The following is a 26,117-nucleotide window of genomic DNA, read 5'->3' on the forward strand; positions in this document are numbered from 1 at the left end:
CCATGCCGTCACCACATTCTAGAAATATACTTGCGTAGTGTATTTGACCTGCATTTCAAAGTGACTCAAGCACCCGAAGTCTCAATTTTCGAGAGATTTGCCAAAGCCTAGCCAAATATTGACACTTCATCATTTAAGAGTGGGCTCGACTGTGAAGATATAAAATCTCATATAAGTGATGGCATCTGCAATGACATCAAACAATTTTGTCATTCACAATTACAAAAAACTTTTGTTCGTGCTGACTACGAAGAATTTTTACGTCTAGTACTTACATGCACGTTGGATGTCAAAGGGGATATATTCATGAAAATATTTCTTTTCGTGATCAATTTCACTTGAGTAAAGCTGAATTAAAAGGTTTAAGTCACATTTGCGTTTTTTTAGTACGTTTATATATAAAAGCTTGGTACAAATGCTCTAATGCAATTACCTCTCCCCTGCATGATTTAAACTTTGTAAAAGATGTATTAATTATGAAAAAAGTGAACCCAAGTATTTCTTCAGGAATTGCTGAGAAAATGCAACAACACATGTGGTATTTGTCAGAGGAAAACGTCGCAATGGCTTTCTTTGATTTCAATGTTTCTGTAGATGTTAAGAAAAAAAATGGTAAAAATTTAAAATCAGAAGAGCCAACTATTAAACTACAAAACAATCGCAAAATAAAAAAATTAAGTGACTTAGGCAATTCGGATTTAAGCGAATTTGTATCCAAAAGAACTTTAACATTTTTTATGAAGTACAAGTTGTCAACCAACTTTTTGTATTTGGATCCAGAGTCTTGGGAAACAAACGAGGAATTCCAAAATGGTCGCACAATATGCCACAAATTGCTTGTTACTAATGATACAGCGGAAAGAGGTATTAAATTTATAAGGATTTCAATACTATTCTTACAAATAAAGAAGAAGAAAAACAGTTCCTCCTTCAAGTTGTTGAAGAATACAAAAAAAAATCCTATAAAAAATCGGAATTAATTTAAGTTTTAATATTTCTAGATGTATTAAATAAATTGATATGAATAAAAATATTTCCTTTAAGTAGTAGTTTTAAGTTAATATAATGCAAAAAATTGGAGAAAAATAATACACTAAAAGAAAAATTGATACCTGAATACATAAAACTTGTTTTTTTTCCTATAGGAAGGCAATTTTTAATTTTAAAACGTTTCCGCGCCGTCTTCCCATCATCCGATTATCCCCAAATTTTTTTTTAAACATTTTTACATAAAAAGGAAAAAAAATAACCCATTCTGTAAACATAAAATACATTTTGAATTTTAAGGACAGGTCTACCCCATATCTATCTCGATTAATTTTAGGTAATACTTACAACCGTTAGGTGAACAAAACTATTAAACTCTGGAACAATAAGTTGCAAGAGTATAAAAAAGATAAATGAAGTAATTTTTCATGACTTTATGAAATAATTTGATATGATTGGTATATTACTATTTGGCGGTTTTTTAATCCTTTCGAATATTTTTAGGTGATGAATCCGATTCCTTAGGCGCGAGTCGCCAAGGAAAAACTCCAATTACGAATTCATTAAATAAAGACAAGCGTAAGCCATTTTTCAAAAAGCAAGATACTGCTTCTCCTTACGACGTAGTTCCATCTATGCGACCAGTTGTTTTGGTTGGCCCTAGCCTTAAGGGGTATGAAGTCACAGATATGATGCAAAAGGCTCTTTTTGACTTTTTAAAACACCGGTTTGAAGGAAGAATTATAATTACACGAGTAATGGCTGATATATCTCTAGCAAAGAGATCTATTATGAACAACCCTACAAAACGCGCTATCATGGAACGGTCCAGCAGTCGGTCAGACTGTCTCACTAAGGTTCAAGAAGAAATTGAACGTATATTTGAACTAGCGAGAACCCTACAATTGGTAGTTCTTGACTGCGACACAATAAACCATCCTTCACAACTTGCGAAAACTTCATTGGCGCCTACTATTGTATATCTAAAAATAAGTAGCAGTAAGGTATGTACATTAATATAAGAAAGATGACCTGTATTTGAAGTTATTGTTTTTAATTCTCTCAACATAATTGTTGTTATCTGTTTACTATATGTGTAAGTGACTTATCCTATTGTAGAATTTGAACTTATATTCAGCAAAACCGTAAATGCACGTTTAAGCATCCAATTCACGCGATCTTTATTAAGTCGTTTTTAAGTCTTATTCTTCAATCGCAAAATCGCATTGTCAATAAAAATTAATCGTGTACCTCTTGTTCATTTTAATAATTAAAATACCCTTTTATGCTAAATAATAAAAAATCCTTAACAAAACAGTACTATTCGTCTCAAAAATCGGTATAAGAAAACCTACACATTTACTTTAAAACACGTGTCTGGTTGTACCTTTTTAATAATTCGCGCAATCATGTGAAAACAATATATATTTGTGAAATAAAACTTTAAGTTTAGCAATAATATTAAAAACCCTTTTATACAGTACAAAAAGAAGAAACAGTATAAATCTTTAGAAATAAAATGAAGAAATGGAAAGCTTTAAGATCGTAAAGTTAAACAAAGTAAAGCAAAAGTTTAATATTCTCAAACAAGGAATCTTTGTTATCGTAAAGAAAAATATATATATCGTATAGAACAAAAACAGGTACACGGCAACATTGTAAAAGAATACATTCGATGACTCTAAACAACGTGATAGTGAAAAAAAATGTAAAAATTCGTAAGAAACACAGGTGGAAATAAAACAAATAAACAATATGGCAAAGAAAAATTTTAATATCGTAAAAACTAAGTACATATACGTACTTTGACGCAAATATATAAAAAATAGTAAGACTTTTTAATTCAAATTTTGCGCGAAAACTCATCCGTTGAATTTTGTTTTTTTATGTTGGTATGACTGCAGTGAATTCTGCGCCGAATGTCATATCAAAATAATCATTGGTGTTTAGTATACGCTTGTCTCTCTGAAGTAAGTAAAGTGCTTTCAGCGATTTTTACAATGAGAGAAATTCTTCAGCAACGGAATCAAATTTCTGGTGCCGAAACGTTCAGAATGTTGAAAAAGATCTTCGACGATAATTGTTTGTCGCGAGCAAGTGTTTTTGATTGGTACAAATTATTCAGGGTGCCGAGGACGCGTTTCCGATGAGCCACGTTCATGACGGCCATCAACATAAACTGATGATAAACACGTCAATAATATAAAGGAATTGATGCTTCATAATCGACGATTAACAGTCAAAGATCTTCCTGGCATTCTTGGAATATTGGAAGGATTAGTTAGAATTTTGAAAGGTCATTGGGCCTAGGAAAAATGAAAGCTCGGTTAGTTCCAAAATCACTAATTTAAAAAAAACTACGTGAATGCACCATCTCATACTGCATTGATTCCTCGTAAGTTTTTCGTCAAATTTTCAACCAATATCGTATTGCAACCACCGTATTCGCCTGATTTAGCTTCGAGTGACTTCAGTCTATCCAGCAAACTCAAACGACCGCTCCGGGAAAACCGTTTTTAGTCCATTAAAGACATTAAACGCGAATCGCTACGCCCATTGAAGGCTATTCCACAAATTGACTCTAACCACTGTTTCAAGGATTGGAAGAAAGTTAGCACAATTGTATTGTTGATTATTTTGAGGGAGACGACATTGATTTTGAAAAATTATTGAAAATTATTAACAAGGTCCTACTATCCTCATAGTAGTACATATCAAAATTTTATGAAAGAAGAAGTGAAGGAATTTAGTACAAATTTTAACTCAATTAAAATAAAAGAAGTGAATAACAAAATCGAAGGGGGAATGAGGGATTTGGCTATATAAAACATCGAACTTATTCAACCATTTGATGACGATCGTAACTAATTGCCACTCTTCATACATGGAACAGATGCTACAATCACCTAAAATATCAAGGCACAAAACATTTTATCTCCATTCTGTTAAACGAACACTGAGAGGCGCTGCATTAGATGTGGGAAGACGAGAACAACCACCGGATTGGATGACGTTAAGGCTGTTATTTATTGACAAGTTTGGGGATCGCACTTCAGTTACAACACTAATTTAAACAAGTAAGGAAGGGCTAAGTTCGGGCGTCACCGAATATTTTATACTCTCGCATGATAAAGTGATAATCGAGATTTCATTATCCGTCATTTACATATTTTTTTATTTTGCTGTAAAATTAATTAGATTAGATCAATTTGTGTACTTTGAGTATTGAATTGTATTTTCATTTATTTTGACTGTATTGAGGACTATGTAAAAACAAAAACAATCGTTTTTCGAAGTTAATGCACATTTTATTTCTTACATCAATAAGATTATATAGGTTTGATTTAGAAGTAATAAGTATTATATATTTTAATAATTAAATGTTTTATTTTTAAAACCTAAAGATATGATTTTATAAATAGCAAAATTTATCCTACGTACATTTCATTTATTCTTAAAATATTTACTTCTACTTTATATTTATACAAATTCTTATATATTACCAAAAATATATATTGTATTTAAAACAATATTTTTTTTTCAAAAACTGCATTTCTTTTTAATATATAATAATGTATATTTTATTATATAATATTACAATTTTGAAAGATTTGTTAAATTATTTTAATTCTACCTTATGTTTATACAAATTCTTATATACTAACAAATTATACAAATGATTTAAAATTTCTAAGTTTAAATATTTATTTATTAATTCATAATGTCATATTTTTAACTTATTCTAATGCCCTTATGTGTGAAAAAGATACTATTGTACATAGCCTTAGTCCGAAATAGAGACACAAATACCATCATGATAGCTATGCACTGTCTCATAAGTGATAGCATCAACATGAGAATGATCCATGTTTGAAAATGCCCAATCAATTTGCCTACCCGCAGGTGTAGTTGAATATTCTACACTAAGCAGGGAACTAAAGTTTTTATCTTGAAGAAGATTTTTTATTGTAGACCCTGCAGACTTTAAGCAAATGTTAAAATCTCCCACAATTAAGACATTTTGATTGCACAACTCTGTAGTAAGAATTTCTTGAAGTTCTGCAATAAAAAGCCTGAGGGGAAAAGCTGAGTTTCTGTAAAGAACCAGAATATTGTTGTTGAAACATTTAAACAAAACTGCTTCTAAAACTTTGCGGTCTGAATAAATCTTCTTCATAATCTTCGGTTCTATAGAGCTGGCAACACTATGCTTTGCATAAATTATAAGGCCCCGTTTATTTCGGTTGCTTGTCTCAGTGCTATCTATCCTCAGCTCGTTTATAAGAGTAAATCCTGGTATCTCAAAATGTTCAACAGGAGTGCTCCAGGTTTCTACGAAGCATAAAATATCTGAAGATAGCATCAGACAGTCGCCTTTTATGTTAATGTGAGCGTGGAGACTCTGAGCATTATGATATAAAATTTGAAGTGCTGATGATCGAGAAATCATAAAATCGAAACTTGTAATCAGGGCTTTAGATGTGCTCAATTCCATCATTTCCCTAAATACTGGATCCGATTCAGAAAATTTATTAGGAGGAATAAAATTTCCGATAATAAAGAGACCTACTGCCGTAGTAGCTCGACTGCAAGCGACATATATCGAAGCTCTAGGCATTCTGGGTCGAGTATGAACGACAACTTTATTATATGTAGCACCCTGACTTTTGTGAATGGTTATTCCCTCAGCTGGAACAACTGGAAACTGATTTCTTTCAATTATAATTTGCTCATTTCTTTTATATTGAAAAGATCTAATAACTTTTTCAATTGGGGTCCAAGAACTTTCTAAAGGATGAGGCTTTTTTGATCGTGCTATCAAACCAACAGAAGGTTCCAAGAATTTAATCCAAAGAATTACTGGATAATCAATTTGCATTAGTTCTCCAGTTGCCCCATTAACTAAACCATCACATGTGTTTATATTCACTGTAATCATGTATTTTGCAGTGGTTTTAGTGTCAACTGATAAGGAAGTCCCTGTGTTTCAGAAGTTTTGAAAAGTTGAACTCTTTCCAAAATATTCCCTTGTTGATCACCTATACCCATTCCTCTTACAGAGTCTTTGGCAGTTGAAGAAATAGCTTCAGTTGTAATTCGACTGAGCTTAAGGGCATTGAAATTATTTGTCTCTTCGTTTGACCAAAATAAATGGATCGCATCATCGGGGACTTCTTCAGAATTAACTACCCGAGTTTGAATTAATGATATATCATCATTTGTCATAGTGCCAGATGCCATACGATTTAACGCAATAGCAAAAGCTTGATCGTCCCTTTGTCTCATTATTTCTGTTAATTAAAAATATTTGAATAAGTCCCACAAAGGAGAACCAACTAAAGTGCTGTAAGCATCATTAGAGTTAGAAGAAAATATCCACCTATCTCCAACAGGTGAGAGTTGCTTCAAATCTCCAAACACTATAATCGGTATGCCACCAAATGGGTTGTTTGTTTTAAAAATTTGTTTAAGCCTAGCATCAACATAGCTAAACATTCGAGCGCCCACCATTGATATTTCATCAATTATGATTAGTTTTAAATCAGCAAGTTTGTAATACAAAGAGTTAACTATGTCACTGCTTAAGGGCCTCAACTCTCTATTCAGCTGATTTACAGGAAGAGAAAATATTGAGTGAAGTGTCAGTCCACCTATCCCGAATGCTGCTTTACCCGTAGGTGCACAAAGGAGAACTTTTAAAGAACTTGGGATGGATCCAGGTGTAGAATTGAAGCGATGGTTAAGAGCTTGATATATTGCAGATATCAAACGACTTTTTCCAACACCTGCTCCGCCCCCAATGAATTCATAAAATGGTCGGCTTGTTTTAATCTGATGCATCAAATGAGTCAAGTATGTTCTTTGCTTAATATTTAAACTTTGAACTAGAGAAAATAATTCCTCAACCGAAATTAAAGGGGGTAGTTTAATAAGCCTAATATTGCAATCAGATTCAGTACCATTATCTGTTGTATGTTCGCCATGCATTAATATTAGGGCTTATTTCTGGAAGTGCTAACACCCGAAACTCATTTTCCACAACAGGTAGTTCATTTTGTACAGCTTCTTCTAAGTCTGTCTCATTATAAAGACTTTCTAAGACACTTTCCAGTTCTCTTTGATCAAAAACATCATATTTTTTTCGATTTCCCTCAATTAAAATACGGTGAGTTATACAAGTTAGCTCATTATCATTTTCAATAAGATCTTCCTGTTCGTTCCGCCATGGATAGAAAAGCATTACCATTTCGCGGAAATACTCAACTTTGGTCACATCAGGACTAAACCTTCTGTACCGAATAATAATTGGTTTGGTACGTTTTTTAACAAAACCGCTGCCGTCTCTAAGTGCAATGGGTACCCCAATATCTGGTACGTTATTATCTTCCCTCTCTTCTTCTTCATGATCACTGTCTTGCACTATTCTATTGGATTTCACAAATTTAAACATAGATGCAAAATCTGCTAAGCAAACAGTTTCTAACTGATCGGACCGCTGCACATAACGGTCTAAAATACCAGCTACAAATATTTCAGTAGAATCTGAAGGAAGGTTCTGAAGTTCCGCCCTAGGTTTTACCATTCGCACACGTTCCTCTGGTCGTGAGGTATTTATAAATATTTCTCCATTACTAGCTTCCGAAAGATGAAGCCCAATGCAGCAATAAACAGCTTCTTGTGCAGATATTTCCGTGCCTGATATAAATTTATGACCTATATGTTGAAGTTTTTGCTTTATTGTATAATTTCCGGCATTTACTTCTGATATAGCTTCATTTAAGAGCCTAGAAATTCCTCTGTTCGATTTGTTAATATAATTAATTATATAGGAACAGCAAGCATATGCATCCAGTATATATTGGATATCCATATTAGCCCTATGGAGTTCCAAAATAAGAGGATTATAAGCATTTATAAAACGATCTTGCATTTTTCTTTTCAGAAAAATTTTAGGTTTTGATAAGCTTGATCTCAGAGCTAACAAATAGTCATCAAAAGACATGTTTATTCTATTATCGCTCAAGAAATTTTCAAAATTATCTAAATTCGATATATCTTCTGTAGTCAGAGTTGAATTTAAAACATTTTGAATTCTAGAAAAGTTTTCCTTATGCCTTTCCAAATCTTGGGTTGTGTCTGGAAAAGGAAGCAATATTTGTGTGCAAGGCATTGGTGGATATGGTATACCAAAACGACAAAATTGTTGTCCTCTTATTTCTCTAGTACACGACCGACTGTGATTATGCTTTTGATAATCTAAATAATGTTCCAAGTGGCTTACTGAACTATCTGTTGAAACATAAGTGTCAATGAAATCAATGACTTCGGAGAATGTCTCAGGACTTTGAAGGTTGATCTTGGGAGCATTATTAAGCCAATACATGCCATGTATATGCGGGGAACCTCTCTGTTGAAACTCTACTCTCCAGTAATAGTTTTTACAAAATGTGTTCCAAAATGCCGGTATTATCTTTAAAAAGTTTAAGGATTTGCCGGTAGCGGTAATCAAAATATCTAGCACAAGTAACCGCATCTGAGCAGATTAAGCGATATCTATCTTGGGTTGATAAAATGTTGGCTTCTTCTTGTGAAATATCTTTTGAATCAACAGTTTTCGACAGAATAACCAACAGCTCAACCCACTGAGATTCAGCAGCCGATAGAGTTATGAAAAAGGTTGGAAGCCCAAATTGGCGAATCATTGCAATTGCTTTTTTTTTCTCAGCTTCCCAGTGAGCAGGAGAGGATCTAACAACTTTCAAAACTTTGTAACCGTCATCATGTTGAATCAAGTTTTGAACAAAGTTTTCATTTAATACATTTTGAGCCGTAACTCGGTTACGACCTGAAAACTTTCGGAGGCAAATGGATGTACTATTCTTAATTTGCAGTAGTTCTAATTTTTTATAGTGGTAGAACAACTTCGGAATGGTACACGATCTGCGGTCAAAGCGGCGAATTTCGGAACGTACTATCTTACTATATGTTTCAGAGCATGTACGTTTTTGCCCAACGTATATTGTTCCAAATGACAATTCTTCCGAATTATTATCTTGAACTATGTCAATTGGCCTTTGCCCTTCCCCTGGCGCTATAACTAAACGGTTATATTCCATGTTTTCTACAGGAATATTGTCTAAAAGAGTCTCTTGACTACCTGGGTTCAGTTCTGCAGGTACGGGTGCTATGGGAATGTCTGTGTGATTATTATGGGAAGTCTGTTCCTCATAAAGAGATTGAACCAATCTATCATCTTCAGCAGATGCAACAAAGGGAACTTCTTCTTGGTTATTAAAGCCTGAAATCCAATTCTCATTTATGTGTATATTATGCTCACGATACAGAGGAGTATTCACTAAGAATCGCAAAGCTTCCATAACCTTCGCAGGCCGTATGGTATCAGTCATATAATCATGATTGTATTCCATACGTCTTCTTAAGTGAATTTGTATCACATGAGTTTGATCAAAAGTCCTCGGTAGAGATGTCACAACATTATTAACAGAAAGAGGTATATTGACAACGGCACCTTTAATTGAACTTTGGCCTTGATATCCCAATGGACGAATGGTCATAAAAGGCAATCGAGGCATTATTAGCCTTTCTTCAATAGGGGTTAAATTTTTTAAACAATCTGGTATATCCGGAAAGTCTAGACCATTTAACAAACATATTTTTGGTATGTTATTTTTGGCAATCCCATTTTTGCAAGTTAAGCAAAAATTGTAGTTTCCATCTTCAGAAGGAAACTTTTGCTTTAAAAAGAAAACAGATGTAGCATCTTGGTGAACTTGAGCTATAGTTCCGAAATTTAACTTGCGTACTTGATGTGGAAACCATAATCCCCCACAGCAAATACATATTTCGGTGGGACCTTTCTTTATATTTTCAAAATAAATGCTTCGAAAATCTCTTGAAATGCCACCATTTGCAAAAATATCAGAGACATTATTTTCTCTGTTTAATATATTTCGTTGGGACTGCCTTTCATTTTGAATTTGCCTATTTGTTAAGTTTTCTCTATGAATACGGACCAGATTTTGTTGTTGACGTCTCTGATTTAAAATTTGTTCCCTTGCACCCCTCCTGATAAGCTGTCGTCGTTGCGTTTCTCTATAACGTTCCTCTCTCCTTGTTTCAGGATTTCTTCTTGAACGTTCTCTTTGTATCTGATCACGTATGCGCTCTAAATGTCTATAGTTAGGATTTCTTCTAAGTTCTCGGTGTACTACGGTATTATGAGACTGCTCATTTGACCGAATAATAGGGTTTTGGCGTCGAATTCTATGTTCTTGGGTATTCCTACTTTGCTCTTCAGAGCGAAATTGAGGATTTTGTCGCCGGGTTCTATGCTGATTGGTATCTATGATTTGTTCAGCTAACCTTATTTCGGGATTTTCCCGCCGAGACCTATGCTGAACAGTATTTATACTTTGCTCAGCAGACCGAAGATTTGGGTTCTCCCGGCGGGACCTATGTTCTCTGGTATTCCTACTTTGCTCTTCAGAGCGAAATTGAGGATTTTGTCGCCGGGTTCTATGCTGATTGGTATCTACGATTTGTTCAGCTAACCTAATTTCGGGATTTTCCTGCCGAGACCTATGCTGAACAGTATTTATACTTTGCTCAGCAGACCTAAGCTCTGGGTTTTCCCGCCGAGACCTATGCTGAACAGTATTTATACTTTGCTCAGCAGACCTAAGCTCTGGGTTTTCCCGCCGAGACCTATGCTGAACAGTATTTATACTTTGCTCAGCAGACCGAAGATTTGGGTTCTCCCGGCGGGACCTATGTTCTCAGGTATTCCTACTTTGCTCTTCAGAGCGAAATTGAGGATTTTGTCGCCGGGTTCTATGCTGATTGGTATCTATGATTTGTTCAGCTGACCTTATTTCGGGATTTTCCCGCCGAGACCTATGCTGAACAGTATTTATACTTTGCTCAGCAGACCGAACCTCTTGATTTTGTCGCCTTGTCCTATGTTGAACTGTATTGGTACTTTGTTCTGACAGGCGGACTTCTGGATCTAATCTGCGATTAGCCTGGCTTTGAGTATTATGTGATTGCTCACTAGCTCTATATAATGAGTTAGCCCGAAGAATCTGCATACGTCTTCTATTTTCAAGTCGACTTTGTACAACAGATCTTTTATTTAATCTAGGCATAATTTCTTAAAATTCAATCTTACTAAAGAAAATAAATAATTTAATCTTAATCTATTAAAAAAATAAATAATTTAATCATAATCTATTAAAACAAGTGTGTAAATACTTTCTGATTTATCTTCCGAATGACTCCTGTGTTCTCTTTTTAGGGTAACTTGCTGGTCTTCTTTCAGTCTTCTTTTCAAGTGGATGATGATATAGATTCGTTCTTTATTTTATTATATTGATATGATTTATGATGCTAACACCACTATGGTAAATTTTCACTTAATTAATTAAAACTTCAGCTAAAAATGTAGACTTCACTACTCAAGTTATTTAGTGTAACTGAAAGTATAAACATCTAGCATAATAATATATAAATTATACATATACTCGTATAGTACATACATATATATATCTCTTAGAAATTAGTAATTTGCTTAATAGCCTTGAAAGTATTTACACGGAAAACTCCTACGTAAATTGCTTTTTTAATGCTTTCTGAAACAAAGGAGTTCATCTTCCGCAAAAGTTCGCTCGTGAAGGCTAAACTATGTAGGTAGAAAATTTGTGAAAACAATTTTTAAGTATACCATATATCAAGGTTGAAAGTTTGAGTTGTTATGAATAGACACAGGTAGGTAAGCCATTTTTGTTTTAAAATTATTCAATAACATTTGAGTAAGGGGATTTGCAGCCAAATACATTGAAAACAATTTTAAAGAATAAATACTAATTCCCATTAAATATATATGCTAAATATTGTAAATTATTAGGTCTATATACACATCTGTGTCTTAATACCTAAACCGTCCATAAGCTATCTATGGAGCTTTGTAAATCGCGATTTTTTCGCATAAGCCAAATTAAAACAATTAATACTAATTTGGTCCATCTGAAAAGCAGGTTTTCTAATTGCGTGCCTTTGATACTAGACTACTATTAATTTACGTTAGTATTTCTTACTGACTTTCAAATATAGTTGGATTTTACATGTGCCTAAAAATTTAATGTATAATATGTGACCTGGTCCACGAAAAAGGAGCTAACTTTCAAACAAGTTATGACTTTTTGGATTCTATCACGTGAAAAAGCATCTCATCTTCCATCCGAACCAACTAAAAAGTGAAAATTAATTTTTGACACCTAAGCCCCTTTCCGTTTTCCAGGTCACATATATGTATTCTTATAATATTTTAAAGATATCTTAGGAAGTACGCAATATACATATTCGGCGTAAAGTAAAAAGTAAAGGCAGAAATCGTGTTATTACATATGTATATGGGGGCCAACACGTTGACTTAAGTATGAACATATTTCCATGCAAATTTATTAAGGTAATTCAAAATTTGACCAATATATTCGGCACAAAGTCCACTAGAATTGTGAAAATCAAATAAGAGGTATGTGGGGGCAAGAAGAAATATTGGCTTGATTTTGCCCATTTTTGGCACAGACGAACACTGTTGGAAGGAACACATCTCCTATGAATATGTTTAGAATATCTGAGATATTTACCAATATTTTCAATAAAATGGTCTGATCTCGGTGATTTTTATTCGGGCTATGCTACACCAGAAATACAGTATTTGTGAAAAGTTTTGGTCCGTTATCTTCACTCGTGTTGAACTTATATACTTTAACGTGAACGAATCAGATGGACTTCAAAATTGTGGTATATGGGAAGTAGGCGTGGTTGTGAATATATTTCGCCCAATTTCGAACCATAGATGCTACGGAAATATTATACAGAGAAGGCATCAGATGGAACTCAAAATAGCGTTATATTGGAAGAAGGCGTGGTTGTGAACCGATTTCACCCCTATTTCGTACACGTCATCAAGGTGTTAAGAAAACATAATATACCGAATTTCATTGAAATCGGTCGAGGAGTTCCTGAGATATGGTTTTAGGTCCATAAGTGGGCGACGCCACGCCCATTTTCAATTTTTAAAAAAGCTTGGGTGCAGCTTCTTTCTGCCATTTTTTCCGTAAAATTTAGTGTTTCTGACGTTTTTTGTTAGTCGGTTAACGCACTTTTAGTGATTTTCAACATAACCTTTGTATGGGAAGTGGGCGTGGTTATTATCCGATTTCTTCCATTTTTGAACTGTTTATGGAAATGCCTGAAGGAAACGGCTCTGTAGAGTTTGGTTGACATAGCTATAGTAGTTTCTGAGATATATACAAAAAACTTAGTAGGGGGCGGGGCCACACCCACTTTTCCAAAAAAATTACGTCCACATATGCCCCTCCTTAATGCGATCCTTTGTGCCAAATTTCACTTTAATATCTTTATTTCTGGCTTAGTTATGACACTTTATAGTGGGCCGACTTTGCCCATCTTCGAACTTAACCTTCTTATGGAGCCAACAAATACGTGTACCAAGTTTCAGCATGATATCTCAATTTTTACTCAAGTTACAGCTTGCACGGACGGACGGACAGACGGACGGACAGATAGACATCCGGATTTCAACTCTACTCGTCACCCTGATCACTTTGGTATATATAACCCCATATCTGACTCTTTTAGTTTTAGGACTTACAAACAACCGTTATGTGAACAAAACTATAATACTCTCCTTAGCAACTTGTTGCGAGAGTATAAAAATGTGTAATATTAGATTTAACAATTATGTATTACAGACATTTTTGAGAGTAAAAGATGTTATGAAATTAAAGAAGTAGTTGCACTAAGATATTAAGATAATAAGTTGTTTTACAACGAGAATTGCCAAATTTCAGTACTTGTCCAATAAATTAGGAACGAAGGTAAAAATATGCAAATATCCTTGAACAGTGGAACAAAATGCAACAAAATTTCATTTAACAGCCTCGGAAGGCTTAACACAAGTGAATTGAAATGAAATAAAAAATATTTTAAGTTTTTAGTTGACACAGGTTCATCAATTAGTTTAATAAAACAAGGAATATGTCTGAACGAAGTTCAAGAACTACTTACTTTTCATGTGTTCGAAGAAAAGTTACAATTTTTCGTTTATAACTTATAGTTCTAACGGTTTACTTGGTTATAACATACTTAAGCTACTTAAAGTCGACTTAGAAAATAATTTGGTACATATGAACAGAATTCGTTATAACATTTTCAATAATATATAAAATTTCAAAAATACTAATCGTTGTCTTCAAGAATTAAATATGTATGAAAATCATAACACTAGGCATAGTAAATTACTTGAGCATCTAAGCTCGGAAGAAATAAATAAATTATGAAAGCTTTTAGCCATGTTTGAAAACATATCTTATAAAGAAGAGTATAGACTTATCTTAACTCACAAAATAAAACATAGATTTAAAACTGTCCACGAAGATCCAATATCGTATTTCGTATAGGTATCCTGAAATTCATTAATTTGGAAGTAAACAAGCACACAAAAGAAATGCTTGAAAAACATTTTGCACAGTAATACCCCATATTCTGCATCAATTTGGATGGTACCAAAGAAGTTAAATGCTTCTGGTAAAAGGAAATGAAATCGTTGCTGATTTTCGTAAACGTAATACTATTGCTATCGACAATAGGTATCATATTCCAAACATTGATGAAGTTCTCAAAAAATGAAGTATTAATACAATAGATTTGGCCCAAGGCTTCCCCCAAATAGAAATGGATCCGGCATAGAAAAAAACAGCTTTTTCGTATGTATTAAAGGATTGCATGGTTTACTTAGATGGCATTGTAGTATTCAGTAGGTCACTATAGGAACATATAGAATCACTACACAAGGTTTTTCGTAGATTGAATGTAAAAATTCAGTTGGATATAAGCGAGTTTTTCAAAAGAGAAACCTAATTTATCGGTCATAACATAACGTCAGAAGGTACTTAACCCAATCCTTAAAAAATTAAAGCTTTTTTAAATTATGCCGTTCCGGAGACGGAAAAATAAATTTCAAAATTTCTTGTTTTAACGGGGTTTTATTGTAAATTTAACCGAAGTTTTTCAGAAATAACAAAACCCTTGACTAACTGTCTTAAACGCTTCAGGTGAGCAATTATATATTATAAGTTATAAACAATATAAAAATTTTTATTATAAACGATCCCTTTCTGGCAGTGTTAAGGGGCTATACCAGTGTAACGCATGAAAAATTAGGCTATTTTCGTGAACTATTTTAAAAGAAAGTACGCAATTGAATATTTCGAACTTCTTTGAACGTAGTAAGGTATATTTTCAGCTATATTTAAAGATTTTTTTTTTTAATAAAAATGTTGAAAAATAACGGAGTTATGTGTTGTCTTCGGAGGTGCAAAAAAAAAGTGCCCCAACTGCTAACAGGATTCCTGTCGAATGAGTAGAAACTTAAAGATATTTCCTATGACCTACAATCTTTGAAAAGTAACAAAAATTAACAAAATGGCGTAATTTTGAAAAAAAATCGGTTTTTTAGGTAAAAAATGGTAATTTTTTTAATGCCAAATTGACAATTTTCAACCAATCAAAAAATCGTAGGTCATTTATGTGACCTAGTCTACAAAAAGGGAGCTAACGTGCGAAAACTAGTTTTCTGGGAAAAGCTGTTAAAAATAATCGTCAGTTTCTCGTTATCTCATTAATTGTTCTCCTTTTTTTTGACACCTAAGCCCCCTTTCCGTAGACCAGGTCACATATAGTAAATGTATTCCACAATACTCAGTTTTATTTTGAAGTCGATCGGTCAATTTCTCGTTCAGTAATGATGTCAGCAATTTTGAAAAATGTCGTTTCGAGAAAAATGCGTTTAAGGGGTTAGGTGGGTTTGAAAATTTCAAAAAATCGATTTTTTTTTGTTTGCTTTATTAAATTCTACAATACCTCTAGAATATTGTCCTAAATTTTAAAGTTGATCTGAGTAACAATTTCAGAGATACAGCCTTGAGAATAGTGCGCTCGAGGCTAGCTGCGTTAAGTTTTTTCAGTCGGTGGGCACGATTTCTGGAAAACTTATCGACCGATTTATTTCGTATTGTGTACACGTTTTTAAATAACATTTTCTAGTTATTGAACTTAAGATTTTTTCTTATTTCGTTACAATTAATTTTTTTGACCAATAAATGGCGAAAATTTTACCAAAAAATTACATTTTTTTGTTCAAAGTCTGATAAAAAAGGAAAATTTTAATACTATTTTATTTCCTTCGTTCAAAAACGAGATTTAGATATGTACTAACGGAATGTGCTTAGTTTTTATGTTTAGTAATTTTATATGAAGAAATAATAAATTATACTGTCCACGGCGAGGGCACTTTTTTGTGAGACAACCAGGGAAATGAGGTCTCAACGGCTGCATTTTCAACATTTTTGTATCGAAGTTTCAGGAGATATTGTTCAAATATTTACCTTTGATATAACATATTATATTTTTCAAATATATGATGCTTATGTTAAAAAAAAATCGTAAAAATACCATTTTTTTGTACCTCTGAAACCCACCTAACCCCTTAAAGTTTCACTCATATATGATTATACCTCCAAGCGGTCGCTCTTTAGAACGCTGCCATCTAAAAACTCTTCAAGATACAACCTTGCAGATTTCACAGGATACAGGATATCGAAACAGCAAATAATTTGCTTTTTTTTTTAAAGTGTCACACTGGCATAACCCCTTAAGGGGGGGCCTGCTTTAGAGGCTTAAAAAAATCGATTTTTTTGGAAAGGAAAGAAATAATTGATTAAAGCGAAATTTCTAGGGTTTATAATTATATATTTAAACATCATTCACAAATTTTTTGGATACTATATCTTTGATATTCTGCCTTTGAGAAGCAATTGCCCGGTGCATCTCGCATGTGCATTTGTCGGACGGCGGACAGGATGCAGATCGCAATTTCTATCGGAAAAAAAAATTCAAAGAGATTCACATTTTTTAATAATTCATCTTCTAGTTCAACTAAAAAAAATGCAAAAAAAAGTGTGAAATTTAAAAAAAAAAAATTAAAAATTGAAAAAGTGGTTTTTGTTGTCTAAAAATATGTTCAAACTTGACTTTACTTACTTTTTCTTAGTTTAAATAGAAGATAATTTAAAGCCAAAGATAATAAACTTTGCCCCAATTCCATTCGACGTTTAGATTTTTTCTATCCTATCCGCCAATTAGGTAAAATCGTAAAAATAAAAACCGAGAAATCGCGCGTCAAAATTTTCGCTTTCTGCCCAAGCGCTAATATATCTGCTACACGCTCGGTCACTATTTCCCTTCTAGCTTCGAAAATATTTCGAATTCCTTTCTATAACTTTGGGGACATATTCTTAGATTATTTTTAAAGAGATTTATATATTATATAATATACAGTATACTACTATACTGTATCTGCCAGAATATCAAAGTGAGACTCCTGACTAACAGAGTCACTAAATAATTTGTGACAATTAGAGACATGAGACAAGCAGAATACCGATATTAAACAAAAAAAATTCGAATTTTTGAAGCCTCTGAAGCAGGCTCCCCCCTTAAGTCAACAAAGACTTCCCGTAAGTTTTGCTAGTCGCATACTCAATGAACATGAATTGAACTACTCAACTACTGAGTAAGAACTTTTACCCATGGTCTGGGCTACAAAGTATTTTAGACATTATTTATACGGCAGGAATTTTATAATAAAGTATATGGGCATTCCATAGGCCGTTATAATGGTTCCATAACTAAAGGAAACTAATTTAAAAAGTTGGAAACTTTGGCTTAATGAATTCCACTTTGACGTAAAGTACATATCAACTAGAGAAAATTGTGTGGCAGACGCCCTTTCTCGTATTAAAATGGATACTGTCTCTTTAATGAAGAATCTGAGTCTAATGTAAAAACTATTCATTCCACCGATGAATATTCTTAAAGCGTCGTTAAGATAACAGAACGACCATTAAATGTATTCAAAAATCAAATTAAATTAATTACAGTTTTTAAAGTCAAAAGTTTTTTCCAATAACTTAATCATAATAATGTACAAAGAACTAAATATAGAATATATCCATACAATTACATATATATATGTCCAATAATAACGATTTTATGCGATTCCAAAACGTTTATAAGACACTTGCTTACCCCGCAGGCGTTGTCCTGCATGAAATTATGTGTTTTGAAATGAAAAGAAAGTTGAATTTATATTCTGTTGAAAATTATTTATTTGCAATTCTCTACATTTTTTTTTCAATGTAACGCAGCTTGATAAACAGCATTTTTCTGTTTCTGTCCCGATGCGTAAATGTACAGAGAAGATGGTTTTCCAAATCGTGAACACGCCATATGAAAAACATGATATTTCCAGGTTTATGTCACACACTCCTGTTGTGTCAAATGCAATTTTCCCTAAAAAGTGAATAGGTTTGAATTGATATGGCAAATCAATCATCATATCAATATCATCGGCATACGCCAGCAGCTGTACACTCTTATAGAAGATGGTACCTTCTCTATTTAGTTCTGCGGCTCGAACTATTTTCTCCAAAAGCAGGTTGAAAAAGTCGCTCGATGTCAGTTTACACAGCCGTATTAGTTTTGCGGGGATACCAAATTCAGACATCGCGGCATAAAGGCAGCTCCTTTTCGTGCTATCGAAAGCACTTTGAAATCGACGAAGAGGTCTGTGTGTCGATTCTCCTTTCACGGGTCTTTTCCAAGATTTGGCGCATGGTGAATATTTGGTCGGTTATTGATTTTCCAGGTCTAAAGCCACACTGATAAGGTCCAATCAGTTTGTTGACGGTGGGCTTTAATCTTTCAGTGACTAGATCACCTTTGGGGGTTCTACAAGAGTATGCTCCGGTCTTGAAACCTTCTGTAAGCCGCCGCATTTTTTCGCATAATTTTCGAGCATTATACCCTGTCGGTCAGCTTATCAAGCTCTTCGTACTCACGCATTACGGCCTCTTTCTTCTTCTGTCTACAAATGCGTCTCGCTTCCCTCTTCAACTCTCGGTATCTATCCCATCCCGCTCGTGTAGTGGTCGATCGTAACGTTGCGAAGTAGGCAGTCTGTTTTCTCTCCTCAGCGACACGGCACTCCTCGTCGTACCAGCAATGGTTTCGGTTGCAGCTGTACGTAAGGAGCTTGAAATGCCGTCCCACAGTTCCCTTATACCGAGTTGTTGATGAGTGCTCTCAGAGAGCAGGAGTGCAAGCCGAGTAGAAAATCGTTCGGCTGTCTGTTGTGATTGCAGCTTCTCGACGTCGAACCTTCCTTGTGTTTGGTGGCGTGCGTTTTTTGCTGCACAGAGGCGGGTGCGAATCTTGGCTGCAACAAGATAGTGGTCCGAGTCGATATTAGGACCTCGGAGCGCGAGTTGCGTCGTCAAACGACTCCACCACTTATAATATTTTTCATTCCTCTAAAATGTAAGTTGAATCTTCAGATTCAACTACATACATACATATTAAATTGCAAAATACATAAATAAGGAAATATTCGTAAGCAAGCATTAAATTCCTTTAAAAATGAAATCAAATGCCACGGTTATTATTCGATATGTTTATTTAAGGTATGCCGGGTCGTTGATGCTGAGGAATGTCAAATCAGCACAACGGCTCCAGGTAAATTTAGCAAATAAGATTTTTATAAAGAATAAAATTATCATTAATAAACTGGACGGCAAGCCGCACAGTACGGTAAATTAGCCGGAGTTTTATTATTCAAACACATAATTACATATCATATCGTAATTGGCGCAGTCGGTAATTCGGTGTTCCCCATTTTTCTACTATACATCGTAACAATTTTAGTGCGTTGAAAGCAAAAGTATTCGCAAACTTTTACTAAATAAATGAAATATTATGAAGTAAATTAAACTATATAAAATACGCTGAATAAATAAATTGAAAATAAATTATTAATAAACTTTGCTAAATAAATGAAAGTTGCAAAAAAAAAAATAAAAAGCAACATCAGCAGCAACAACAACATTAACGAAAGCAACAACAACAAAATTTACGAAAGCAACAACAACAACATTAACAAAAGCAACAACAATAACAGTAACAACGGCAGCAAAAAAAAACCGCAACAACATTAACAACAACAACGACGCCAGTAACAGTAACAACAAAACAACAGCAACAGCAGCACCAACAGCAAGGTAAAATAATATTCAACTAATAATGTAGTAATTTAAGTAGTAGTTTTATTTGAAGCCATTACTTTCTTTGTAAAAAAAAAAAAAGTCAACTCAGAAATTATACTCACTAAATGTTTCAATCAAATCAAAAACAATACCATTAGAAAAGGAAACGAACAAACGAGAAAAGAAAAACAAAAAGCAGCAGTAGATACAGAAGTTAATTTGTTAAAATTCCTTTAAAATATAAAATTGTGTACTTAGATTATGTGTGTAAAGTTATAGCACTATATATATGAAATAAATTATGGATTTTTTGTTTGCACCTCTACCTGAAACAAATTTTCAAATGAATACGGAAGAATTACGTTTATGGCAACGAAATGCCATATTCGAGTGTGAATGTGATAATTTCATTAATAGACGGATAGAAGCTGGTCAAACACACCTATTGCTTTTGGAACGAGAGGGTTAAGTGCAATCCGAAATCCTTAATGCTACTGGAAATAATCGCTATTTAAGTGAGCGAAGGTGGCAAAAGTGCTGACTTCAATAAAAATTAATAAAATATTGTATGTATCTTAAATATTTATGAAATTTTAAATAAGACACCTCAATTGAAAAAAAATTCCTTGGAATTGTATCTATGTAGCTCGAAATTTGTAGAACTTTACGGTAATTTTTAATAAACCATATGATTTGTTAATAGGAAATGATTCCTTTTTTTAAAAAACGTTAAAACCATTGATATCGAAAAAGTGACAATAATTTTGAAAAATGGTGTGAATCTTCCATTCTATATGAAAACTATGCAAGAGCAAGTTTATTCATTACATATAAGTGAAGTAAAGAACATCAACCTTGATCATTTCAAATCAAATGAGAAAAAGGAAATCGAAAAATTATTAAAGCATTTCAATATCGAAAAAGTGACAATAATTTTGAAAAATGGTGTGAATCTTCCATTCTATATAAAAACTATGCAAGAGCAAGTTTATTCATTTCATATAAGTGAAGTAAACAACATCAACCTTGATTATTTCAAATCAAATGAGAAAAAGGAAATCGAAAAAATTATTAAAGCATTTCAATAAACTTATCTAATTAGAAAAAGTCACAGTAGATATAGCTCACCTATTCTAATACTACAGAAAAAGATAGATAATTCAGGAATACAAAAATTCAGGCTAGTGGTTGATTATAGGAGGTTAAACCAATTGACTGTAGACGATAAGTATCCTCTACCGAATATCGAAGGAATCTTAGATAAATTGGGCAAAGCAAAGTACTTTAGCACCATAGATCTAGCAAAAGGTTACCATCAGATTTTAAAGGCAGAAAGGGACATCCAGAAAACAGCTTTTGTCACTCTGGCAGGACTATATAACGTCCGAATGCCTTTCGGGTTGAAAAATGCCCCAGCTACTTTTCAGAGATTTATGAATGATAGAGCAGAACAATTAATAAAATATTTAAATGCCGAAAATGTAGAAGTCCATCACACAAAACCAAATAGCCATACAGGAAATGCAGACATTGAGAGACTGCACTCAACCTTGTTGGAAAAACTAACAGGAGTTGAGGACTCTAGTCTTTCAACAGAAATGAGGATACAAATTGTTATATGCAACTATAACGATAGGTACCACTCAACTATCAAATGTTCTCCAAGGGACGCCAAAGAAAACATTTGTCCATCCATATTACAAGATAGAATAAATACAGTAAAACAGAAAATAATAGCCAAATTAAATCAAAACAGAGAAGAATATATAGAAAACAGACAAACAGGACCGATTAAAAATTACAAAAGAGTACGGCATAAGGATCAACCATATTTCAGAATATTTCCATTACAAAACGTCCATCCGGCAAATATAAAAAGACCAATAAAATTGGCAAACATAGAAAATCCAAATGAGAATGATGACGATTCATTCAGTCTAAGGGCATTTAATGGAGATAATAACATTTAATTTTTTCTTCTACATATACATATGTATATACATGATTTTTTTTTTTTACCCCAGTGGGTAAGGGGTCTTTCTAGAATATACCCATGGTAAGAGATGCCTGTCGTAAGAGGCCTAAAACGGTTATACATTTATACTTTTACAGATGACGATAATAAAATTACAAATTATTGAAAAAGAAAAATTCGTTATAAAAATTGGCGAAAACTATTTTGATTATGTAGAAAATAAAGCATTTAAAAATCTAAAATTGAGTAAAAGCTGCATATTTTCAAATACTTGCGAATTTAAATATAATAACAAAACATCACTACAAGAAATAAGCGATGACACAATATTAATAAGAAATGCAAAAAATGATGTAATAAAACAAAACTGCGATGACAGAAAAATTGTATTAAAAAATAACTATATAATCAAATTTGTAAATTGTAAAATGGAAATTTTAAAACAAGAATTTAAAAATAATAAAACAGAATATATTCATACAATTATATACCCTGCCGAAAAATTAAAAATTAACATTCAATGATATTGCAATAAAAAATATAGAAAACATAAAAGAAATTGCAGAATTAAAATACCATAAAAATGTATCATATAGTATTAATATAACATTGATAATCATTGTAATGGTAGTAGTAGCAATCCTAGTAATAATATTAAAGAAAAAAACAACAAAAATAAAAATTGTAAATACAAGAACTCAGGAGAGTTCAAACAGTAACGCTGGGGGAGTTGCGTCGTCAAACGACTCCACCACTTATAATATTTTTCATTCCTCTAAAATGTAAGTTGAATCTTCAGATTCAACTACATACATACATACATATTAAATTGCAAAATACATAAATAAGGAAATATTCATAAGCAAGCATTAAATTCCTTTAAAAATGAAATAAAATGCCACTGTTATTATTCGATATCTTTATTTAAGGTATGCCGGGTCGTTGATGCTGAGGAATGTCAAATCAGCACAACGGCTCCAGGTAAATTTAGCAAATAAGATTTTTATAAAGAATATGTCAAGTTAGCACAACGGCTCCAGGTAAATTTAGCAAATACGATTTTTATAAAGAATAAAATTATCATTAATAAACTGGACGGCAAGCCGCACAGTACGGTAAATTTGCCGGAGTTTTATTATTCAAACGAAAGATATGTAATTTCCGATAAATTACATACCTATCATATCGTAATTCGCGCGCACATCTAAAACACTGGAGACGTGTCTTCCGTCTATCACAACATGATCGATCTGGTTGGTGGTTTTTCGATCCGGAGACAGCCAGGTAGCTTGATGAATCTTTTTATGCTGGAATCTAGTACTACAGATAACCATATTTCGGGCCCCGGCGAAGTCAATCAGCCTCAACCCATTTGGGAATGTTTCGTCGTGGAGGCTGAATTTACCGACCGTAGTGCCAAAGATACCTTCTTTACCCACCCTGGCGTCAAAGTCGCCAAGCACGATTTTGACATCGTGGCGGGGGCAGCCTTCATAAGTGCGCTCCAAGCACTCATAAAAGGCATCTTTGGTCACATCATCCTTCTCTTCCGTTGAAAAACCTAGCTTTGATGCGGATTGTGGCTAGACGTTCATTCAACGCAGTGAATGATAGTACTCGGCGACGGAGTCTCTCTCCCACCACGAATCCAACACCAAACTTGCGCTCCTTTATATGGCCACTGTAGTAAATGTCACAAGGACCTACTCGTCTCTGTCCTTGTCCCGTCCATCGCATCTCTTGGACGGCGGTGATGTCAGCCTTTGTTTTTACGAGGACATCAACCAGCTGGGCAGCGGCACCTTCCCAATTAAGGGACCAGACAATCCAGGTGCATGCCCTCAATTCGTAGTCCTTATTTCGTTTGCATTGGTCGTCATCAAAAGGGGGGTCTCTCATCCGAGGCTGGTTATACTTATTCACTGGGGGTGTTTTTTTACGTGGCGGGTCCCAAACCCAGCGCACAACCCTATGCAGGGGATGTTTCGCCTTCTCACTTTAGCCCGCCTTCAAACGGATGTTCTTAGCCTACCCAGAGGATACTTGGTCAAAGACCGGAAGTAGTGAGCTGCTTGAGCCATGTGTAAAAGAATCGTTTCTGGCCACTCCCAAGTGAATGGCGATCAGAGAACTTTCCTCACTTGCGTGAACTTCTACACATGACTTCTCATGAATTGCAAAAGTAAATATCTTACAAAAGGCTTCATTGCAGTTCACGTATCGATCCATTTGATACTTGCTGATCTCATCTCGTTCAAGGCAAATAACCGCCATGTTGATTTCTTTGGTGGCGTACTTGCAAAAGTATTTGATCGATTCCACCAAACTGCAATACTCAACATTGATATGAGTTTTGAATGCGAATTAGAAAATAGTGGGGAATATGGTACGATCCATGTGTTGTCAACTTCGGTATTCACTCCTCTAAATTTAATGCTGAATGTTCTGCCATTGTCGTTTGGTGAGCGATGCCGGTACAATGAATATCCATCATTTCCAGTTTGCGTTTCCGAAAGAAAAGCACGTGGATAGTGTTTCCAGCTTTTATTGTAATTTGCCCTCAACAGAGTACATCAAACATCTAACAGCACTATGAAGCACCATCCTATAGCACTATGAAAACTGGTACAACGAATTCAATCGTGGCCGACGCTCGCTCAAAGACGAATTCCGTGAAGGTCGTCCAAAAACAGCCGTTGTGCCAGAAAACATCGATGCCGTACGTGAACTGATAATGCAAGACCGTCATGTAACATACCTTCAGATAGAGGCATGCCTATGCATTTCTCCCACCAGCATACATTCGATATTGCATGAACACCTGGCCGTAAAAAAGGTTTGTTCTCGTTGGATCCCGCACAATTTGACAATCGCTCAAAAAAAGCTCGTGTGGATTGGTGTAAAGAAATGCTGAAAAAATACCATCGCGGTGCTTCAAAAGACGTTTATAAGATCTTCACAGGTGACGAATCATGGATCTATGCGTATGAGCCCGAAACAAAACAGCAATCGACCGTGTGGGTCTTCCAAGACGAGCCAAATCCAACGAAAGTTGTTCGTGGAAGAAGCACTTCGAAGCAAATGGTCGCTTGTTTCTTCGGCAAAACTGGTCATGTGGCGACTGTTCCGCTTGAGCAACGTAGGACGGTCAATTCTGAGTTGTACACCACCATTTGTTTGCCTGAAGTCTTCGGAGAAATTCGAAAAACGAACAAGAGAAGACGAATCATTGTGCACCATGACAATGCGAGCTCTCAAACATCGGCTCAAACCAGCGCCTTTTTGACCGGCCAAAACGTTGAATTGATGGGTCATCCGTCGTACAGCCCTGACTTGGCACCCAATGACTTCTTTTTATTCCCACACATCAAGAAAATAATGCGTGGTCAACGATTTTCGTCGCCAGAAGATGCTGTTGAAGCAAAACCATGTTTTGGAGGTGTCTCAATCGGAGTGGAAAAAGTGCTTCGAAAATTGGTTTGAGCGCATGCAAAAGTGTATAAATCTTGATGGAGAATATTTTGAAAAAAAAAACAATAAAACCATTTTCGTTGATAAATATTCCTATTTTCATTATTAGGCCAGAAATATATATAGCAGCCCTCGTACATACGTTGCTTTAAGAAAGTCCATCAAACATCTTAGCTGTTGTTTGAAAAGCCGTGCTGTAACATCGTGGCGATCTTACTGATTGATCGCGATTCAAAAATTCCGTAATCTATGGTCATTTTGCATTGCGAGTGAATGTAACAAACAAATTCGCCCGTCCATAATTTCGCAAGTACAGGTATGTATCGCAATCTGCGAGTACACGTGCATGTGCTTAGGGCTGCCAATATGTGTTGATGGCAAAAAGAACTCCGACTGATATTAGCGTGACCTCTTCGTGGCATCGTAATAAATCTGTAATTGATCACTTTGTATGAAACACGTATAAAGTTTTCATTGAA

At 34.3% G+C, this 26,117-nt stretch overlaps 1 protein-coding gene across 9 annotated transcripts in view; it reads left to right on the plus strand.

Annotated features, from left to right (window-relative positions):
* The window catches only part of LOC120781719 (voltage-dependent L-type calcium channel subunit beta-2), a 616,781-nt gene that overhangs the window by 268,538 nt on the left and 322,126 nt on the right, over positions 1-26,117 (plus strand). For 8 of the 9 annotated variants that reach the window (XM_040113956.1, XM_040113952.1, XM_040113954.1 and 5 more), the window contains one exon: positions 1,492-1,991. In XM_040113956.1, the coding sequence (XP_039969890.1) occupies positions 1,492-1,991 (500 nt within the window). The remainder of the gene's footprint in view (positions 1-1,491; positions 1,992-26,117) is intronic. The other variant, XM_040113958.1, reaches the window with a different exon arrangement.

This window comes from Bactrocera tryoni, unplaced genomic scaffold (assembly GCF_016617805.1).
Source record: "Bactrocera tryoni isolate S06 unplaced genomic scaffold, CSIRO_BtryS06_freeze2 scaffold_7, whole genome shotgun sequence".
NCBI lineage: Eukaryota > Metazoa > Arthropoda > Insecta > Diptera > Tephritidae > Bactrocera > Bactrocera tryoni.